Genomic DNA, 20,138 nt, shown 5'->3' with positions numbered 1-20,138 from the left:
CTCCGCGGAGGATCCCGGCCCCGGAGCGCTCCGCACGTGGGGCTGCCGGGGAAGCCCACCCCTCTCCTGGGCCGCTGCAGCCCCCCCGGCCGGCAGCGGCTGGCATGGGGTACCCGTCCCGTGGTGGCTGCTCCCCTCCTGCCGCTGGGCACGGCTGGCACACGCAGTGCATCCCCGGTTCTTGCTGCCCGATGCCGTTCGGTATCTCGCCCTCCTGGCCTGTGCCAGCCAGGGAAGCACGCACCGAGTGTGAAATGCTGGGCCTCGCTCCTGCCACCCTGCTCTGCCATCCCGCTTCCGCAGGCACAGAGGAAGGGCTGGGCCCCACGGGGTGCTGCTGAGCCCCATCACCCTGGCCATGAGCTGTGCCGCTCGGCACCGCTGGGGCCAGGCAGCGCTGGGAGCCTCGCTGGGCAGCACAGAGCCATGTGGTGCCCAGCTCTGGCCTCTGCTCCATGCATAACCAGCCCCAAGCGTCACGATCCGTCCTGGCACGGTGTTGGCCGTGGGTAGCCCTGCCCTGCTGTCCCCCAAACCACAGAGCTGGGCCAGGGCAATCTCCCAGGTCCCTGTCCCTACAGACTGGGTAGGGCAGGGTAGGGGCAGAGATGCAGGGGCAGGGCTGGGTGAGTCACATCGGGAGGCATTACCAGGACACACAGCCCTTTTGGGGGTTCCCCGAGCTGGGTACCCTCCACCCAGCACGTCCTCAGCACCGTGGCCAAGAGTGAGGCCGCTGCTGCTCGCAGCCCTTGGCTGTGCACACACTCCTTCTTTGTAACTTCCCAGCCAAGCTGTCCTTGCACCCACCCGTGGCCTGTGCTCACACGCCTCTGCAAATCCAGCAAGCACCCAAAACATCCTCTGAGCTTCAGCTGTGGGAGGGGACATGGTGCCCCCATGCCCATGGCGTGCCAGCCTCGGTGTCTCAGGTCACTGAAATCTCAGTTGGATGAATGTTTGGCTGTGAATCCCAGGGTTCAGATGAGTCACTGGAAGCAGGGAGTGTGCGTGCCTGTGGAGTGTGGGTGCTGGGACACCTGGCTGTGCAGGACATGGCATCCTGCAGGCAGGGACATCCCATCATTGCTGTCCTGGTGTTGGTTCCATGGGGGAGCTCCAAGGGGCAGCGTGCTCTCCCTGTGTGCAGGATCTGCTGTGCAAGGCCTTTCCAAAAGGCTTTTCCCATTCAGGCATGAAACATATCCTTGGAAGTGAGGCCACGCACTCCCCGTAGGGCAGCAGGTGGAGAAGGAAGCCTTGTCACCAAGCCCATCTCAGGTGTCACAGCGGGAAGCTTTGTTGTGTCCCCAGCCGAGCACCTGTTTATGGAGGCACAAGCAGACACCCGACCTGGCTGGATCAGGAAGCGCAGTGTAAACACCAGGGATCACATCTGAGTCTTCTCTTCAGGCAGCATCTGCAGGGCTCTGCTGGCAGATGGCCCTTGAGAGCTCACAGTTTGTTCTAGGGATGTAGCCAGGATGGTTTCATGTGCTTTCCTGGCCGTGTTGCCACGCTGCAGGAAGGATCACTGCCTTGAGGGCTGCTGCCTGTGTGTGGGGAAACTGTGGGGTCAGGATGGACCAGCTCTGTGAAACCTCACTGCAGGGGTCCTGCTGGCACCCCTGGCTGCTGGGGGCCAGATGTGGCTGGTGCCTCCCTCTCTGAGGGCCCTGTGCAGCGTGGTGGGATGCAGATAGTGGGGCCCTTATTCCAGGGTCCTGCTCATGCTCCCAGTCTGTTCCCCATCCCCAGTGCAGCCCCCTGCCCACATGCTGGGTGTGGAGACAGAAACCTGCCTTTGGCAAGAGATGGGTTAACAGGTCTGCACTGAGCTGTGAGGGGAGGAAGTGCTGCAGGAACCAGCGCTCCCTGTCAGGCCTCAAACGGAAGTTGTGCAAGGAGAGGAAACCTGGGGCTCGGGGTTTCCCTTCCCTACCCAGGTATCTGCCCAGTTTGTGGGGTATCCACTGCTCCTGACACCTGCTGCAGCTCCGGGGGCTGCTGTGGGCACACAGGCCTGGTGCCAGCCATAAAACACCTGCCATTGCCACTGACAAGGGTTGGACTTGGCCCTGGGAGTGCCAGGGAGCTCGTGGCTCTGGTGGCCACTTGAGGTGGGGTGTCTGTGTTGCTTGGAGTGGGTCTGGCTGATGGAGGATGTCCCAGGGTCCCACGAGTGCAGTGCTCAGCCCTGGAAACACTGCAGAGTGGGAGTTTGGTTTTGGAGCTGTAAGGCAGCTCCTTGGCTGTGTGTCCGTGTGGGAAGTGTGCTGCTGGAGCACACTTGGTCAGCCACAGCTTGACCCTGTGGTGCTTCACAGCCCAGAAATGGCACAGTCTGGGAGCTGGGATGCTCCTGTGTCCCACCCTTCAGCCCTAGTGAGGGGCTGTTCTTTGTGACAGGAGCGGGAGCAGCCACATTGCCCCAGGACACCCCAGAGGACGGGATAATCCCCTTGGCATCGCCATTCTCCGGCTCTCCATCGGCATGGCAGCTCCTCTGGGGCTGAGGGCCTCTGCCATGCTGTGCCAATGGTCCTGCAGCCGTGCTCCAGGCCCTGCCATAACAAGGCAGCCCCTGATATGGCTTTTCCCTCTGCATGCCAGGCCTGGATCAGCGGGATCCGAGCAGGCTCTGTCCCCTCCTGTGGGAGCCAGGTGAAGGCCAGCTGCCGCTGGATCGCCTTCAATGCCGAGGCCACCGGTGAGGCACAAGGGTCCCAGCACTGCTTGGGGAGTGGGATGGGTTTGTCCCAGGGGTCCCTGTGGGGCTGGGTGGTGGGTCAGTCCCCCAGAGGGCACCAGGGTGAGTGGAGGAGGCTTTCTCTGAGATCCCCCAAAGTGCTGACAGTCCCACACCTCTTGGCTTGCATTGCAAAGCTGGGTGCCCCTCGTGTGTCCTAGGCTGGGGCGTTTCCTGATCTGTTCCTGTGCCCTCTCCTGCAGGTGTGCTGGGCATTCTGCCCCTGGAGTGCGAGGATGGGGGCAAGAGGACCATATCTCAGCTCTGCTGCCACTCAGGTGGGTGCCAGGTGCCATCTCCCACCTCCACAGGATGTGTTTGACCCCGCGTGGGCTGTGGAGGAGGCTCAGGGGCTGAGTTCAAGCCTGGCAGGCTGTGGCCAGGAAAGAGACATGGGGACCTGCCAGGGACCATCACCTGAGGGCAGGGTGACACCAGAAGGGGCTCTGCCAGGCTGGAATCAATCCGTGTTCCTTCATCTCACAGGCTGCAGTGAGGCCTGAACATGCAGCTCTTCCTCTCACCCTTCTAGCACAGCCTTTCCACATTACTCATAGCACGCCCTGAAATTCCCAGTACACCCAGTGCCAGGCTGGAGTTGGCATCACTGAGGCATCACTGCCTCCAGTGGCAGGCTGGACCAGCAGCTCTGATGTGGCAGGGAGGAGGCAGTGGCAGTATCACTGTGGCAGAGAAGCAGGGCTCTGCCCTGCCCAGGCACAGGGAGGAGTGGTGCCCACCTCAGGGTGCCACTCTCCTGGTGCTGGAGCAGCAGTGGCAACCTGAGGGGCACTGACCACCCATTTCCCCAAAATTACACCAGAGCAGCAAGATGGGAGCTGGTTCCAGCACCGCCTCCCTGCCTGTGTGCCGTGGCATGGCTGCAGGGCTGCGCAGGGTGCCCAGCCTGTGCCACCTCAGCCCTGGCACCAGCAGCTTTGTCGGGTTGGAAAAGCAGGCAGTGAGTTCTGCTCCCTGGGGAGCGCCAGAGGGGGGCACAGGAGCCAGCGCCATCCCACGGCTTCCTAATGGGATCAGCAGGAGTCCTTTGAAGCCGGCTGTGCCAGAGCAACGCCTCCGTGGCAGGGAATGGATTTTCTCTCCTCCCGGGTGGATGCAGCCGAGCGAGCTGCCTGCTCTTCATGCCTCCGGGGCCTGTCTCCTGGAAGCAGAAAAGTACACAGTGACCTACTTTTCTGAGCGTGCCAAATGCATCCGAGGGGCTGCTGCTGCTGGTGCCAGCCTTCCTCCCGCCGGGCCCTGCTGCCGGGAGCATCCCTGCCGCTGGCATGCCAACCCGGGGTGTTACAAAGGGAGCCTTGTCACCAGTGTGGCTCCAGCAGGACATGGCACAGATACCCTGGTGCTGGCCATGCTGTTTCCTGTGCCCTGTGGGGGTGTTGGTGCATGGATCAGACAGGGGGATGCCCTCTCCAGGGTTCCTAACCCTGCCAAAGGGGTGCAAGTCCCTGAGGGACAGGATAGAGGGGCTCAGGTACTCACAGCAAAGCTGAGCTACTCCAAAACACCTTGATGGATCTGTAACTGCCCCCCACTGCTGAGTGTATAGGGAAGAAATCAGGCTGGGAAGAGCAGAGGGGCAGACACACTGTCTGCAGGGGAAGGTGGGGACAAACTTCTGCCCTTTTCCTTCCAGATGTGGTCACAGACTTTGACTTCTCACCCTTCGATCAGCTCCTGCTGGCCACAGGCTCTGCAGATGAGACGGTGAGTGCTCAGTGACTGGGGTCCCAAGGGGACACCTCGTGACCCCCAGGGTGTCTCTGGGAGTCACAGCAGAGCTGGAGTGATGGGAGTAAGAGGAGCATGGGGTGCAGGGTGCCAGCTTTGGGAGAGTGGAGTGGGACATCCCAAGAGGGACAGAGCACATGGTCAAGGATCAGCCCCCTCCCATCTGGGACCTGCTCCCCCCGAGCTGCAATGAGGGATCACGTGGGAATGCTCAGGGACCTCAGGGACCAAAGCCTGGGAAAGCAGCGAGCCCAGGTGGGGCACTGCCAGCACCCAGCAGGGTCCTGCTCACCTGCCCTGGAACTGACCCCCCTCCTCTCCTGGGGCTGCAGGTGAAGGTGTGGCGCCTGCCCGAGGGTGGCCAGGACATTCCTGGTGGCGTGGGGCTGACCCTGGGGCCCGGGGGAGCCCCGCTGGATGTGCTGCAGTTCCACCCCACGGCAGACGCTGTCCTGGCCAGCGGTGCAGGGAAGAGAGTCACTGTGTGGGACCTGGGCCAGCAGCAGCCCCTGACAGGTAGGCAGGGCTGTAGCTGCCCATGACACGTGTCCTCCCTGTGTGTCTCTCCATGTGTCCTCCCCGTGTGTCCTACCCATGTGTCTGTTCCATGTGTCCTCACCGTGCCAGTGCCCAGGCTCGAGGCCTGACCTCGGTGTCACCAAAAAGGCAGCTCAGGTGGCTTTTTGGGCAGGGCACCACAGCCCCTTGTGCCTGTGCTGCCCTGCACTCTGATGCAGCGGTGTGAAACACTCTGGTACTGCCCAAGCTGTCTGCAGGAGCTCTGCTGGGGATCCCCTGGGAGACAGATCCCTCTCTCTGCATGTCCCAGAGCATGGGTAGATGTGGGTTCTTGCTGACCAGCCTTGCCCAGACCTCAGCCACCCTGAGGGGGAGAGGAGATGGGTGGCAGCATAGGTCTGTGGCTTTTCCAGGGCTCCTGCTCTTTGTATCCAGCTGCCAGCAGCACAGGAACGCTCCCTGCACAGACACAGCAGTGTCCCACTGCGTCCTGGCTGCCACCAGCCCTTTGGAAAGGCCAGATCATTTCTCCTGGGAAATATTCTGGGTGGGAGAATGATGGTTCCTGCCCTGTCTGCAGGAGGCACCCTGCTTGATCCTGACCCTGCTTTATCCCCACAGTCCTGGATTCCCACGGGGACCAGCTGCAGAGCCTGACCTGGAAACGAGACGGGCGCCTCCTCGGCACCTCCTGCAAGGTGAGCAGTGCCCAGGGAGGACCTCGCTGTGGCACGGCAGGGATGGGCTGTCTGCCAGCTGCTGGATGCACCCTGATCCCAGGGGGCACCCATTTCACAGAATCCCAGAATGGTTTGGGTTGGAAGGCACCTTAAAGCTCGTCTCGTTCCATCCCCTGCCATGGGCAGGGACACCTTACCTCAGCCCGGGGTGCTCAGAGCTCCATCCAGTCTGGCCTAGAACACTTGCAGGCATGGGGAGCGTGGAGGGACGGGAAGTTTTGGGGTAGAAAAGGGCAGGAGCGGTGTCAGCGAGCCCGTGGGGAGGCGGGCAGGGAGCAGCACTAGAGGGCGCCGGCCGCTCGCTGCGGGACGCGCCGGGAACGCGCGGGGGCGGCGGCCGGGCGGGCGGGGCGAGCGTGCAAAGGAGTGTGCAAGCCACGAGCCCCCAGGCCGTGCCGGAGGCTCGGCAAGCAGCTCTGAGCACACAGCCCCAGCCCCAGGCCGGGAGCGCAGCCCGCGCCGTGCCGAGGGAGAGCGAAGGGTTTGCGGGGGAGCCCCGGGGGAGCCCCGAGCCCCGAGCCCGGCCCAGCGTGCAGAGCCGCGCTGCGGAATGGGTCGGAGTCCCAGCGCATGGATGGAGCCCCGTGCCCAGAGTGCGGGCTGGGCTCAGGGGTACAAGCCCAAGCCGTGCTGGCTGGGGTGTGGATCAGCCCCCGTGCCCTGTGGCTCTGCTGGCACAATGCGTGCTCCCCAAACAGCACCCTGGCAGCAGGGCTGGCACCCGGGCACCCCCTTGCTGCCTCTGTGCCCTGCCAGCCATGCCCCATTTGGCAGAGGGATGCCAGGCAGGAAGGGGCTCGTTCTTCTGCAGCACTGTCAGGATGGCATCTGAGGGTCAGGCTCCAGCTCTGACCCTACTTGGGAGGCTCCCTTCTTTTCTGGGAGCAGTTTTGAGTGTGTCAGGGTCCTGATGGGGTGCTGGGGGTGCTCCCCTGCCCACAATGTGGGAGGACACAATGCAAGCCATCCATAGGGATAGGCACTGGAGGCAGGAGAGTGATGGGCAGGAAGGGGAGGGCTGCTCACTCCAGCCTTCTGCCTTTTGCATCCTGACATCCCACTGGCCCCAAGGTCCTTAACCTTCCTCTGTTTTCTTTTATCTCACCAGGACAAGAAACTGCGTATCTTTGACCCCCGAGCAGGCCCAGCTGCCTCCCAGGTATGTCCCCTCTGGATGTGCTGCAGGCAGCCCTGCCCAACCTGTTCCCTGCAGGGGGGTGAGCTTTGGTCCCCCAAACCATCCCAGCCCTGGCTGGGCTTGGGAGAGGCAAGGAGCTGAGGGCGGGGGGAATAGGGCTGTCCTCCTAGCCCTGGTGGGGTTCAGCAGGGGGCCCTGCCCTCCCACCAGGCCAGGGAGACCCCCAGGGCAGTGGCACGTGCCAGTGCATGTGAGGGCTCTGGGCTCTGCAGGCTCCTGGGCTCTGCCCTGCCCTGTGGGAGCTGGACCAAAGGCTCTTGGGGATGAGGACCCACCAAGGGCAAGGGCTGGGCAGCCGGATCTGCACAACTCAGCAAATAACAGTGATTAGGAAATAAGGAGAGAATTTAAGCCTTGACGTCAAGTTCAAACAGCCTCTTATTAGAGGTTTCCTGTGGCTTGGGGGCTCTGGCTGCAGAAGGGGCTGGAAGCCTTTGGGAAGGGAGGGATGCAGTGGAGAGCAGGGTGAGGTGGCTGCAGTGGACTCTATCATGTCCTGCTGCCTGTGGGCCCGGGGAGCCAATGCCCTCTGGTGACAGTGCTCAGGCACAGTGATGGAAGGGAGCCAGAGCTCCAGTGCTGCACCAGGACTTTCCACCTGCTCCTGCACACAACCCAGGTGCTGAGCTCCCCAAAGGCCCCTGGGTGCTTCCTGCAATACAAATGATGCCCTGACCCTTCAGGCAGCCTTATAAACACCCCACCACAAAAAATAAACACAAACCCAGCGGTGACACGTGCAGACGAGCCGGGGCAAAGTGCTCCCAGCACTCCAGAGGCTGCCACAATCCTGTCCCGCTCCAATTGCCTCAGCATGGCTGGAAGATCCCATTCTCTACTCCAAAATTTATCCAGCGCTGGCCTCAGTGCTCCCCTCCCCTCCTGGCCCCCCTTCTCCCCCTGCCAGACCTGTCGGCGTGTCTGATGGCGGAGCTGTGAGTGCGATGGGCTCGAGCCAAGTCTCCTGGGGAGGGTGGACTCTGTCTCGCTGAGCTATTAAAAATAACGTGTGAATGATGGTGGCTGTTCAAAGCAGGCAGTTCACTTCCCTCCGCTGCTGTCTGATCCAGCCCGGGGCCGGCACTCTGTGTTTGCCAAGAGAAATATGCACCTTCACTGCCGCGGCCCTGCCCGGCCGGCTCGCAGTGGATGGAGATGTTTAGTCTTGGAGAAGTGCTCTGCTGAAGGGGAAAACTTTAAAATGCCATAAATCCTCTAGAAGTTTGCGCAGGGCTTGCTTAGCCAAGAAGAATAACGCTCCTGGGCTTTGTTCTTTTCTTTTTTCCCCATTGCTGGAGGGCTGGGTTGGTTGGAAAGTCTCCTTCTTCCCCTGGGCCAGCACGGTTACAGAGCCGGGTGATGCCGGGGCTGCCGTGCCGTGCCAGCACCTCGCAGGCTCCTGGCTTTGAACTTGCCTGTTTTTTTGCAGAGGTGAGCTGCAGGATGGGTTTCCCAGCTGTGCTGGCCCCTGCAGCACCGTGGGCTGGGTTTCCTCACAGCCGGCACAGGGTCCCGCTGCCGGCTCACCCTGGGCCCTCTGTGGAGCTGAGAGCCAGCCCCAGGCTGCTCCTCCGGCTGGATTTCTTAATTGCCAAGCCTGCCTCATTAAACATTCCTTTGTTTAGAGCAGGGGAAAAGAATGAGAAGGAACTAAAATAAGAAGCTCAGGGAGGAAGGGTCGCTCCTCCTAATACCTGGTGCTCTCTCAGGTACCATGGATGTGGCACACATGGGGTTGGGGACCGAGGGTGGGTGACAAGGAGGGTGACTGGCAGGCTGCCCACACCCTGTGGCCATATCCCCGCCAGGTCCTGACCCCCCATTCCTGGCTACGCCTGTGGCAGCTATTTTGAGCATATCCCAGCAGTGGGCAGACGTGTGTGACGCAGCATGGCCAGGGTCTGGCTGACCCCGTGGGGTGCCTGGTATGTACCCAGGGCCATGATTTCCCTTGGGAGAGCAGTGGCCTCATCCTGCTGGATCCCCATCCCTTTGTTGCAGCCCCTTTGTGAGCATCAGGGCTACGCTCACACCCTATTGCTGCTCTCTGTGCCCTAAACTGCAGTGGAGACACCAGGGCTGCCCTTGGTCCTGCCTTGCCACCTCATGGGGCCATGCTCCTGCTGCTGGCTGGGTCCAGATCCAAGCACCGCTGTCCTTCCAAGGAGTTCTGTGAGTTCTGTGCTCTGCCTTATCCCCTCCCAAGGCTGCACTGCTCTGGCCGCCTGTCCTCCCCTCCCGCAGGGTGGTGGTCGCTCTCCTCGCCTTGACCTTCCCCCTGGAAGAGAGTCACGTCCTCTCCCTTGTGGCTGCGGCCCTGCCGAGGCTCAGTGTCGCTGGTTCTGCCCTCACCCTCCTGCAATCCCCGTGCAAACCCCACCAAAGGTCCCTCCTGTGTCCCCCCGGGTCCTGTCCTTGGTGGGACAGGGGACACAAGGCTGAGCAGGGAGCTTGAGCACCATACCCGTACCGTACCCTCCTCATACCTCAGTGGGTCACCAGCAGTGTAAGGCGATGATTCGGATATGCCCTGGGCTACTAGAGTGACATCTCTGCTTGCCCACTGCTCCGGCCACCTTCCCCTGGGTACAGAGCCCATGGGCCACATCCTGCTCCCCACAGGCTGTGTGTGCATCTGGCCAGCACCTGGCTCCCGGGACAGGCCTGGGACAGGCGCCGTCCGTGTGGAGCTGCGGGGCAGCCGCTGAGCGCGGCCAGTGTGGGATGGAGAGGAGCCGGCTCCGTTCTCACGAGAAACTTCCTCCGCCGGCGTTTGGGCAGGGCCGGGGGCGAGGGAACGGCCCCGCGCACCGGGCCAGCGCACGCCCCGCTCACGTCCTAATGAGCTGTGCTAATGAGCGGGGCCGGGGCTGAGGGCGCCCGGGGACAGCTGGGACTGTGTCCCTGGGGGGTTGTCCCCGCCGGGGGTTTGTCCCCCCGGCTCCTAGGCTGTGCCGGGGGCAGTTCAGTGATGAGCAGCAGCGGGGCTCACAGCCCAAGCACAGCCGGGGCTGTCCCAGCCCTGCTCAAGGTTCCGGGGGCAAGAGGGACTCTAGCCCCTGTCCCAAACCATGGCCACCATCCCACGGACCACATCAGCTGTGCCCCAGTGGGAGATACACCATGGAGAGGGTCCCTGGGGGCAGCGTGGCCGTGGTGGGAGGGTGATGCTGTGGCGGGGTGGAGATCCAGTTTGGGGTGATCTGGCCCACAGCCAGAACTCTAAAGACCCTGACGTGTCACCTCTGCCCAGGATCCAGCTGTCAGCCCAGGGCTGGCTGGGGACCGCTTGTCGTCATCGGGGAGGCGCATCAGGACGTAGAGAGACTTCAGCCTTCCTCCCACTGCCCCATCATCACGGTATCCCACGCTGGGGTCACCCCGGGGGTACCTGACTCCCAGCCTCGGCAGCAGCTTCCTCCGGGCTGGGGGAAGGTCCACAGCATCCCACATTCCCAAGGAGACCGTGGGAAGCTATGAAAAAGTTGGCCTGACTCTGGGCAGCCTATTTATAGCAGCGCACGCTCGGCGCTCTCATGCTTCTGTTCCCCAGCGTAGCTGCACGGGACTGTTTATATTTCCTCTGCTCCGCTTCCCCCTCGGCCGTCCTTCCCAGGAATGCCGCTTGGTATGGCAGACATGGGGAAGTCGAGGAGGATCTGGAATGAGCCAGAGGCATCTCAGGGGGTGTGGGTGTGCGGTGGCACTGGCTCACCCTCGCCTGGGTGCCCGTCCCTCCCACTGGGAATGGCCTCACCAGCTGAGGCCCACACAGGCTGGCATCTCCATTACTGGGGCTGGGACTCCTCATGGTATTTCAGGAGCCTCAGCCTGTGCCTGACTCCTGGCAGGCTCCTCTCCAGAGGGCAAAGGTGTTTTGGGATTTGATGGCATCATAGCAGGGCTTGTGGGGCTGGTGGCTGCAGGCAGAGGGGAGAGGCAGCAGAGGAGGGGTGGCTGCTGGCTGCTGCAGCCTGCCCACCCCCCTCTCCTGCCCCTTCCCAGCCTTATGGTGTCTGTGCCCACTGGGAGCCCACACACCTTCCTGCCCTTGCTGGACCCACAGCATCCTCTGGGACATGGCCTTGGCCTCACCAAGGGCAGGAGGGTTGAATGGAGCAAGGACACCGTGCTGGGGGCAGGGGGAGAGGCAGAGCCTGGTGGTGCCCAGTTCCCCAGGGCACAGGGGCTTCACAGCAATGCTGCCCTGGCCAGTGGGATTGGGAAGGTGGTGTGGGGACTTGTCCTGGTTGCTGCCCAGTGTGACACACACATACCACACACCTGGCAGAGAGCAGGGCCAGTGCTGGCAGTGTGATGGCTACTGGAGCAACCCCACAGCTCTGTGGGATGCCTGCACTCCCCTAGGGCAGGTGACAGCTCCTGGTCTCCTTGAGCTCCAGCAGAGACCAGGAGTGGGGCTGGCCTGGGAGAGGCTGCTCTTTTCTCCTGGTTACCTCTGGAGTAACTGCGATTTGGCAAGGGAAGGAGATCACTCACATTCTTGTTCGGAGAGGAGGATTCGGTGCATGGTTAACCCTCTCAGCTCCCGGGAAGCCGTTCCTCCTGCTGCCCACAGCCTTGTGGGGTGTGCAAGGAGCAACAGCTTCCCCGTGTGCATGGACCCAGGGTAGGTGTCTGTCCCCAGAGTCCTCCACCGTGCCCTGGCCAGGGGAGACCCCTCCTGCCCTGGCACCCCCTAGCAAAGGGGTAGCTCAGCCTGGCACTGGCGCCTCCTGTGCCCACACAGATCCCGCTGCTGGGGTTGCTTCCCACGGGGATCAGATGTCCGTGGGCTGTTAGCCATGCTCATGGGCTGTTAGCCACAGGCAGGGCTGAGCTGTGCCAGCCCTGCCAGCCGCGGGGGCTCTGCCAAGAGCAGAGTTTGACCCCCTCCCCCCGGCCACCTCCCGCCCTGCCAGCCCCAGGGCTCTGCCCTGCTCTCCAACCTCCGGCTCTCCCTGCCCTGCATCCGGCTCAGGGTGACGGCTCCCGGGGAGACAGGGATCGCCTGGGAGCCGGAGCAGCCTTGGCTTTGTGTGGGGCTCTCCCAGGCAGCCGCGGAGCCGTAGCGGCCGCTCCCTGCGGGCAGCTGTTCCCAGCTCCCCGACCCCGCCGCATCGCTGCCAACAGCTGCGTCCGACATGCCGGCCCTGGGCCCCCCGCAGCCCCCGGGGCTGCACCGGGAGAAGGGCTGGAGACCCCCTGGAAACCAGCAACTCACCCCAGCCTGCCTAGGAGGGATTGGTTGAGACTGGGAGAGGGACGGTGCTGGAAACTCTCCCCATGCAGCCGATCTGGTTTCGAGGAGGGGGCACAGGCTCCCCCCAGCCTGGGCTGCCCAAAACCGGCAGGGCTGGATCTCTGCAATGAGCGGGAGGAGTCTGGGCTGCCTGGGCACTGGCAGGGAGCTGGGAGCCTTCCTTGGATCCCCGCGTGCTGGCCCAGAGCTGGTGGGCTCCTTGCAGCCTGCCGGAGGGACAAGTGGCTCAGGAGGGATGCCCGTCCCTTAGGCTGTGGCTGGTTCCTTGCTCCAGGGGTTCCAGCATCACTCCGGGAAGGGTGCCAGGGTCTCTACCCAGCTCTGCCAGCCCCAGGGGTCCACAGCAGCCCCACGGGTGTCCCAGGGCTGAACCACACCAGTGTCCACTCTCAGTGCCAGGCCACACCGCCCCGTCCCTGCCAAGACCCTCTGCACCAGGGGAGCTGCTGTCCGCACGCTCACCTCTGGCAACATCTGCACAGCTGAGCACGGAACAGCCCAGCCTCCCGCATACTTGCTGCCATACGTACAGCTCAGCCGGGATGGAACTAATGCAGAAAACATGGCCCTGCGCCGCAGCCGGCACGCCGGGGGCTGGGAGCGCCGCGGCAGCACCCTGCCCTCCGCCAGCCCTGCCACCGCCCCGGGGCCGCCACCACTGCCAGGGGGTCCGGGGCACCCGCGGGACCCAGGGCCGTGGAGCCGGCGCCCTGGGTTATGGGATCTGCAGATGTTGAGCTGCGGCTGCCGCAGCCACACGGCTCAGGTGCAGAAGTGCTCTCCAGGCTGACGTGCGGGCTGGCCCCAGCTCCTGGAGCTTCCATGCCTCTTGGCACCGATCCTGGGACACGTTCCCTTCCCCAGGTCCTTTCCCTGCTGGGTCCACTGCCAGCGTGCTGGCGGTGGGGGCCAGGCCCCTCCTGCCCCACATCCTGGCCCTGCGGCTGGGAGCTCCGGGCTCGGCTCAGCCAGCGCTGCCTCTTCCAAGTGAGCTGTGTTTGTGCTGGCAAGGCAGCTGGCGTGACGGAGCCAGGGCACGACAGGCTTGGCACCGCACGCCTGCTCCCACCCTGGCTCTCTCCAGAGAGCAGCATCTCTCTGGGGCTGGAGGCTGCTCCAGCAGAGCTTCTCCAGTGAGCTGCGACCCCTCCATGGCCCCTCTCTGGCTGCCGCGGTGGCAGAGCCACTCTGGTGGTCACAGTGCTCGCACCAAGGGGGACACAGCTCATGGCTCCTCCGTGGGCACCATCCGTGCCCCCCCCCACCCCTTCTGCCCCCACTCCTGGTGCCACTGCCCTGTGCAGAGGTCCCGGAAGCACCATGCCAGGTTTGGCTCTGGCAGAGCTCTCTGCTTTCCCTGCCAGCTCTGAACTCGTTAGCAGCCAGTTCTTGGCGCTCCTCAATGAGAGCCAGAGGCTGTGAGCGCTGCCTGTGCCGGGGGCCAGGGCTGCCTGTGGCTCCCACTGGGGCGCCGGGAACCACAGGGCCCATCTGGGCACCACATGGGAGCTGGGAAACACCCGCTGACAGCCCCGTGGAAGCTCTCCCCTCCCATCCTCAGCAGGACCAGGATGGGGACAGGATGTGGGCTGGGGGTTCCACCCCCACAGGGAGCCAGGGGAGAGGTGAAGCAGGGTGCAGGGGATTAGAGCAGTCTGGTGAACTTGGCCAGGCTCAGTTTGCCGTGTTTCAGTAGCGTCCAGGCACACACGGGGCACCCAGCTCCAGGAGCCAGGATTCAGCATGGATAAAGAGCCCGGGGATGCAGCCAGGGAAGTAAGTCCCTCTGTCATCATTGCCATGGCAGAGCCTCCTCTTGCATCTGTGGCACGGAGCAGCTTCCTCGCAGCACTCTGTCCCCCTCACCTGGGTGACCTGGTGGGGGAGAGCCCTGGGGACATGGGAGCCATCTTCACACTCGCGTTACCTGCTCCCACCCTCCACTCCTTGCTGGGAGCTGGGCCAGCTGCTCCACAAGGCAACCACGCTGGCATTGGAGGGAGTCAGGGCTGTCACTGCTTGCGGGCTGTCCCCACTGCACTGTCCCCAGAGCAGCTCTCAGCAGAGCCAGCACTCGGCTCCACGTGCTCAGCCCCGGGGCAGTTCACAACCACGGCTGGTGAAGCACACGTCCCCTCAGCGTGTCCAGCATGGCTGGCAGCAATACTGACAGCCCTGTCTCCTGTGCCTTGCAGAGTGTCCCGGGACACGACAACAACAAGGACTCCCGGCTGCTCTGGATGGGCTCCAGCGATTGCCTCATCTCCGTGGGGTTCAGCCAGGTACAGTCCCTGCCAGGAAGGTGGCCCTGGCACCTCTGGGATGTTCCAGCCCTACTCCCTGTGGCTGCTGTGCCAAAACACCCCAAGTGCTTTTTTGGGTAGCCTGTCCCCCGTGAGAGTAGGAGGTCCCCTTGCCAAAGGCCCTGGCCCTTGCTGGGATGGTGGAAGGTGGCTGGGGAAGGCGGTGGCACCCTGGAGCCATCCAGGCAGCCCCAGTGCCCACTGATGCTGTGTCTGTGTCCCTGCAGATGCGGGAGCGGGAGGTGAAGCTGTGGGACACGCGGAGGCTCAGCGGGGCGACGCTCACCATGGCACTGGACACCTCACCTGGGTAGGGATGGGGACTCAGCATGGGGTGGGAGGGTGAGCAGTGGAAATGTCATGGTCAGGGACCCATCAGGAGTGTGGTGGTGGAGGGGGAGCTGGCAGAGACCTCTTGGAACTGGCAGCACTCGGCCACAAGCCAGGGACCATGCGGCTGTGTCCCCATCACCATTTGGGGGAGATGAGAGGCAGAGGCAGGGCTGGGGAGGCACAGAGGTGTTCTGTAGTGCCGTGGGAGGTGGTGGCACTGCTGGGGACAGTGTCTGAGGTGGCTGCTGGCCGGGTGGGCTTGTGCACTGGGGCAGCACCACAAGATGCTGCAGCGAGTGAATCCCTTTGGCACTGCTGGAGCACTCAGCCCTGGCCTCCCACTCCTGCCGTGCTTTGTGGCTGCCCAGCCGTGGCCGGGCCCGCACTCCCCGGGCACCGCCGGGGAAGTGGAAAAGGAGCCTTGGCTGTGTAAGGGGTCAGCGCCCCCTGTCACGGCACGATGGAGACGTGTCCATCTGCGTGGCGCTGCCAAGGCTGGGAACTCTCCAGTTAGAGCTGGCCTGGCCTCTCCCACGCTGCCCAGTGAGCTGGCCTGGCGTCACCATGTGGGCAAGAAAATGGGAGGAGGAGGAGGAGGCTGTGCCTTCATCCCACCAGGGTGATGGGGGCTGGGGGCACAGTACTTGTTGGGATGCACTGGAGGCCACCAGCTGTTCCCAGGGCTGCTGGCAAAGCACTGGCTTGCAGGGACCCTCACTGTGTGCCGAGCTGGCTCCGTGACGGGCCGGGATGCTGGGGCAGGCTGGGTGGTCGGCAGCCAATACAGGGCCTCTGGTGAGGGGCTGAGTGTGCTGTGACAGCCCCTTGGCTGCCCTTCCAACATCCCCCACAGCGGTGTCAGCTCCAGGCCAGTGCTGGGGGTGACCCGGACAGACAGGAGGGGAGAAGTGAACCTGTGGTGGGCATGGTGGGGTGAGGTTGTTGTGGAGAAACTGCCTGAGCATCCCTCACCGTCCTGCCAGCTGCCAGGGGAGCAGCTCCCAGCTCTCCTGCTCACCAGCTGTGCCAGTTCAGTGGGCAAGAGCCATCATCAGTGTCCAGTGAACGCTCTCAGGGGAGGCTGGGCTGCTGCGAGGGGACACCCTGGGGTCCATTATTGCTCTTGGCAGAGAATCCAGTGGGAATTACCCCGAATCCTCGCTGGGCCGGGCCGAGCCAGCCGGGTAAATGGGATGCAGGCGCTGCTGTGCTCGGCCCCCTCAGCACAGGCTGCAGTTATTTTGGCTGCCGGGTTTATCGGCTCAGGAATGCGGCTGGCGGGCGCTGCCTGCGCGTCACGCCGGGGCCCTCCGGCCCGCGGCTGCGTGGCGGGGCCAGCCGAGAGGGGCTGGGGGCGGCGGGGGCGAGCGGAGACCCTCCCCTCGTGCTGGTTTTAGGCAGCCGCGCCGGGGTCACCGCGCTTCCAGCCCCAAGCGCTCCCGCCTGTAAATCTGGCGGAGATGACAAATGGCGGAGGGGGTTTTGGGCTGGCTCCCGGCGGAGGTGCCGAGCGGGGGCCGTGTTCCCGCTCCGGCAGAGCCATCCCGAGCACGGCCGCGACACGCCGGAGCCGTGGAGCCTCGGCAGGGGCACGGGGTGGATGGTCTTGGGGTCACCAGATCACCAGATCTGCTTGGGGCAGACTTAAAACTGGGGGACAGCAAATCAGCCCCCCGGGGATGGCCGAGCAGCAGCGGGGCTGGCTGTGGATCTCCGGCGTGGCCGTGGGTGCCCAGTGTGGGGCACGGAGATGTGTTGGGCAGTGCAGCGGTGCCGGCCGGGCCGTGAGCGGGGCGTGGGGAGCTGCAGCAGCAGCAGCAGCAGCTCGTTGAAGCTCTTTGAGGAAGCAATCAGTGGGCGGGCAGGAAACTCATACCATTCATTACTGACGCCAGGCCGGCAGGAAGGGGAGTCCGCATCCCCACCGCATCCCCACCGCGCCCGCCGAGCCGGCACCACGCGTCCCCATGGCACCCCAAAGCAGGGCCACGGCGTGCCCCAAGGTGGGGGACACCCCAGTGTGCTGACCAAACCCTTCAGGCTGGTTGTGCCCTATCCAGCATCCCTGGAAGAGGGCAGAGAGTGGGAGGCTCCAGCCCCATGGACCTCCACATCAGCATGTGCCTTTGGAGGGTTCTCTTTCCCAAATCCTGAGCAGGTGAGATATTTCTGACCACACAAACATCATTTTCAAAGCATGTCAGGGCCATGCTTAAGAGCTGACCCCACCAATGCCCAGACCCTGAGGGAACAGGAGGTGGGAGGTGTGGGTGGCCATGGCCCCTCTCCATATCCTGGTCCTGAATGTGCCACCCCTGGATACCCGCTGTTCCTTCAGCTCGGGTTTTGTCCCCGCCTGGCCCCCTTTAATTAGATCAAGGAGCAGCAGGGCAGGAGCCAGGAAGGGGCCTCAATAGGTTATTGTTGCCCTAAATTGTAACCAGCACCAGTGGGGTTGGGTTACCGGCTCTGACTTGGGGTCACCGACCAGACCCCGCTGCCGCACGCCCGGCGGCCGGCACAGCCCTGCCCGGGGACGGTGCTGTCACCACCACGGTGACAGGAGAACAGCGGCTTCCTTGCATCACTGCTTCTTTCAGTGTCCTGAAAATGTCCCCAGGGAGGCTGGGGTGACATGGCCAGCTCAGGGCTAGGGCTGGATCAGTAGGGATGAGATCCGGGGTCAGCAGAGGTCCCTGTGGCGTGTTCCAACAGTGGGCATATCCCTCCAGGGCAGGATGGTGGTGGGGCTGAGGGATGGGGACAGCTGGATCCCCCCACCCTTCACGGTGCAAAGTCTGATAGAGCTGGGAGGTGCCAGAGCCGGGACCTGTCTGTAGCAGGGAGTTGGCACAGCAGGATGTTTGTGGAGGGATTTGGGGCTGTTTGGCTCCCCCAGCGCTGGAGCAGGACATGGAGGGGCCCAGGTGGTTCCCTGGGGGCACTGCCCAGGGGGGCTCAGTCCCTAACACCCACCCCTGCCCTTCTCCCTGCCAAAGTCTGGCTGAGCCAGCTCCTGGGGCTAAGCTTTCAGCCCTGGCATCTCCCAGCACCAGGGCACCCAACCCCACCGAGACACATGTTCCCAGTGTCACCCAGCCACCTCTCCCCAGATACCAGCTGGAATGGGACCTGCTGTTGTCCTGCCTGGCACCCTCTGCACTGCTTTCTCCTGGGGCTTAGTAGCAATTTTGGGTCATGGTAGGTGTTTTAGGGGTCTCTGAAAAAACCTACCCCAGCAGGAAGAACACTGAGCAGGACAGGTCCATTGCTGTCCCCATCTCCCTGCAGATCCCAGAGATGCCTGGGTTCACATGTGCTTGCCATGAGTGGAAAGGGGTTTTTCCTGTCCCAGCTTGGCTGCCACCCTCAGACACAAGGAAGGGGAGAGGCCACCCCACCCCATCAGGTGTCACCCCAGTGGGACCCATCCCCATGGGCAGCCACATGAAGGGGTTAAGTCGGGGCAACCACCCAGTCCATGTCGCCAGTCCCGTAATTCCACTGGGTAAAAATAGCCCAGTGCTGGGGCGGGATGGCAGCGCCCAAATCACTCCCAGATGAGCCACAGCCTCGATGGCCACACGGTGCTCCTGGCCTCCCCAGCTTTGTGGGAAGATGATGAGGTCCAGAGCTCTTCCTGGCAGCACTGGGGTCAGTGTGATGGGCACACGCCTGTCCTCCCCCCAGAGATTGGACATCCAGACCCCTGGCACCGAGCCATGACCCCTCGGGGCTCTGCTCCAGACCTGGGGGACCCAGAGGACCTGTCTGGTTTCTGTGGGGCCATGTTTGGGACCAGGGGTGATTTTTGGGAAACCAGAGCCCTCCAGCCTTGCCACGTCAGGGTGCAGGCAGGATTTGCCCCGGTGAAGCCGGCAGCTCCTCCCGTTGTGGCTCCCCGCCGAGCCCCCATCCTGCCGGTGGCTCTGGCCGGGGCTGTCGCTTACCGGCCCCGCTGGATCGCACAGAGAGAGAGATTTTTTTTGGGTCCATTTCAGGGGGTTTTGCAATCCTTGTCGGCGCTGATTCAGCTCGCAGGAATTAGCAGCGCCGCACGATGTGCCGCTCTTGGAGCGGCTCTTGGCGCGCGACGGGGCTGGCAGTGGCCAGGGGAATTTTGTGCTGGGATTCAGGAAGCCACAGGGGCTGGACAGTCCCACTTTGGGCACTGCTGCTCTCCCGCAAGGCTGCCCGGGTGCAGACGTGGGTGTGGGTGGGGGCCAAGCCCTGTCCTGGCTACAGTGTCCCCATCACCTTTGTGCCAAGGTTGAGCGCTGCTGCCCCTCTTGCGCAGCTGGCACCCCAAAATCTTTGGTTCGGGATGTCCCAGGGGTGCTGTACCTGCCAAAGCTGAGCCCTAACTTTGCTTCTGCCCTCCTGGCATCTCCACTGGAGCTCCCTCACTCTGGAGCTGCTGGAAGCCCCTCCAGAGCAATGGAATCAGCTGAGGTGCCAAGGGGTCCCCCGCACACACTTGGCATGGGGGGGCCGACCCTGCAAACCTTCGGCTACTTGCGAGTGGGGAAATCGGCTTCGCTAGGGGAAGGGCATACCATGGAGGTAAAGGAGGGGGGAAGTGAGGGGCCAGGAGGGGCTGGAGGGCTCCTGACGCCGGTGCCGAGGCGGGGACACGCCAGGGGCTGGCCCGGGCTCGGGGGGCTGTGGCGGCGGCCGGCCGGGGGCACCCGGCGCGAGGCCGCGGCTCCGCCAGGGACTTTTCTTCTCTCCTCCTCGCGAGGCTGGAAAATATACAAAGCTCGCAGTGAAAATATTTACACAGCAGCAATTTTGGGAGGAATTTGGGATGTTAATTTGAAAAATCTGTGGGGAGAGGACCACAATGGGCCCTTTGAGCGGGCGAGCGTGGCCATCGCAGCGAGCCGCCCGCGCCGGCGAGGGGCCCCTCCTGCCGCTGCGCCGGCCCTAATGGGAGCCAGCCCTGCCGGAAGCCCACCTGGGAGCCAGGGGGCTGCGCCAGACGGCCCCGCCGACGCCCCGCGCCCCTAATTGCATCCAGAGCCGCTCTCTGCCCCGGCGAGCGGCACCGAGGGGCCGGGGGTCAGGGCCGTGTCCTGCGGCGGGGCGGCCGGCCCGGGGCGGCACGGCGGTGACCCTCGGCTTCAGCCCCGCGCTGTGCTCATTCTCTCCAAATCAAACATACCTCGGCGGGCAGGGCCCCAACCTGGAAAATTCCAGCCCGAAAGATAAAGGATTGGAAAACGATTAAAACCAGAGGGTTGGAGCAGAAACCACTTGGCAGCGGGAACCTGCCGAGCGT

The 20,138-nt window shown here is 63.6% G+C and overlaps 1 protein-coding gene across 4 annotated transcripts in view; it reads left to right on the top strand.

Moving 5' to 3' along the window:
• Positions 1–20,138, top strand: part of LOC121350608 (mitochondrial import inner membrane translocase subunit TIM16-like) — a 37,516-nt gene that overhangs the window by 359 nt on the left and 17,019 nt on the right. For 2 of the 4 annotated variants that reach the window (XM_041462060.1, XM_041462056.1), the window contains exons 2-9: positions 2,614–2,710; positions 2,953–3,027; positions 4,407–4,477; positions 4,834–5,017; positions 5,642–5,718; positions 6,869–6,919; positions 14,417–14,503; positions 14,752–14,834. In XM_041462060.1, the coding sequence (XP_041317994.1) occupies positions 2,614–2,710; positions 2,953–3,027; positions 4,407–4,477; positions 4,834–5,017; positions 5,642–5,718; positions 6,869–6,919; positions 14,417–14,503; positions 14,752–14,834 (725 nt within the window). Of the gene's footprint in view, positions 1–2,613; positions 2,711–2,952; positions 3,028–4,406; positions 4,478–4,833; positions 5,018–5,641; positions 5,719–6,868; positions 6,920–13,875; positions 13,998–14,416; positions 14,504–14,751; positions 14,835–20,138 lie in introns of those variants that run through there. The other 2 variants (XM_041462058.1, XM_041462057.1) reach the window with 2 other exon arrangements.

Source organism: Pyrgilauda ruficollis, unplaced genomic scaffold (genome assembly GCF_017590135.1).
Source record: "Pyrgilauda ruficollis isolate IOZ18807 unplaced genomic scaffold, ASM1759013v1 scaffold16, whole genome shotgun sequence".
NCBI classification, from domain to species: Eukaryota; Metazoa; Chordata; class Aves; order Passeriformes; family Passeridae; genus Pyrgilauda; species Pyrgilauda ruficollis.
Note: the sequence above shows the minus strand (reverse complement) of the source record. Positions and strands in the feature narration are given on the sequence as shown.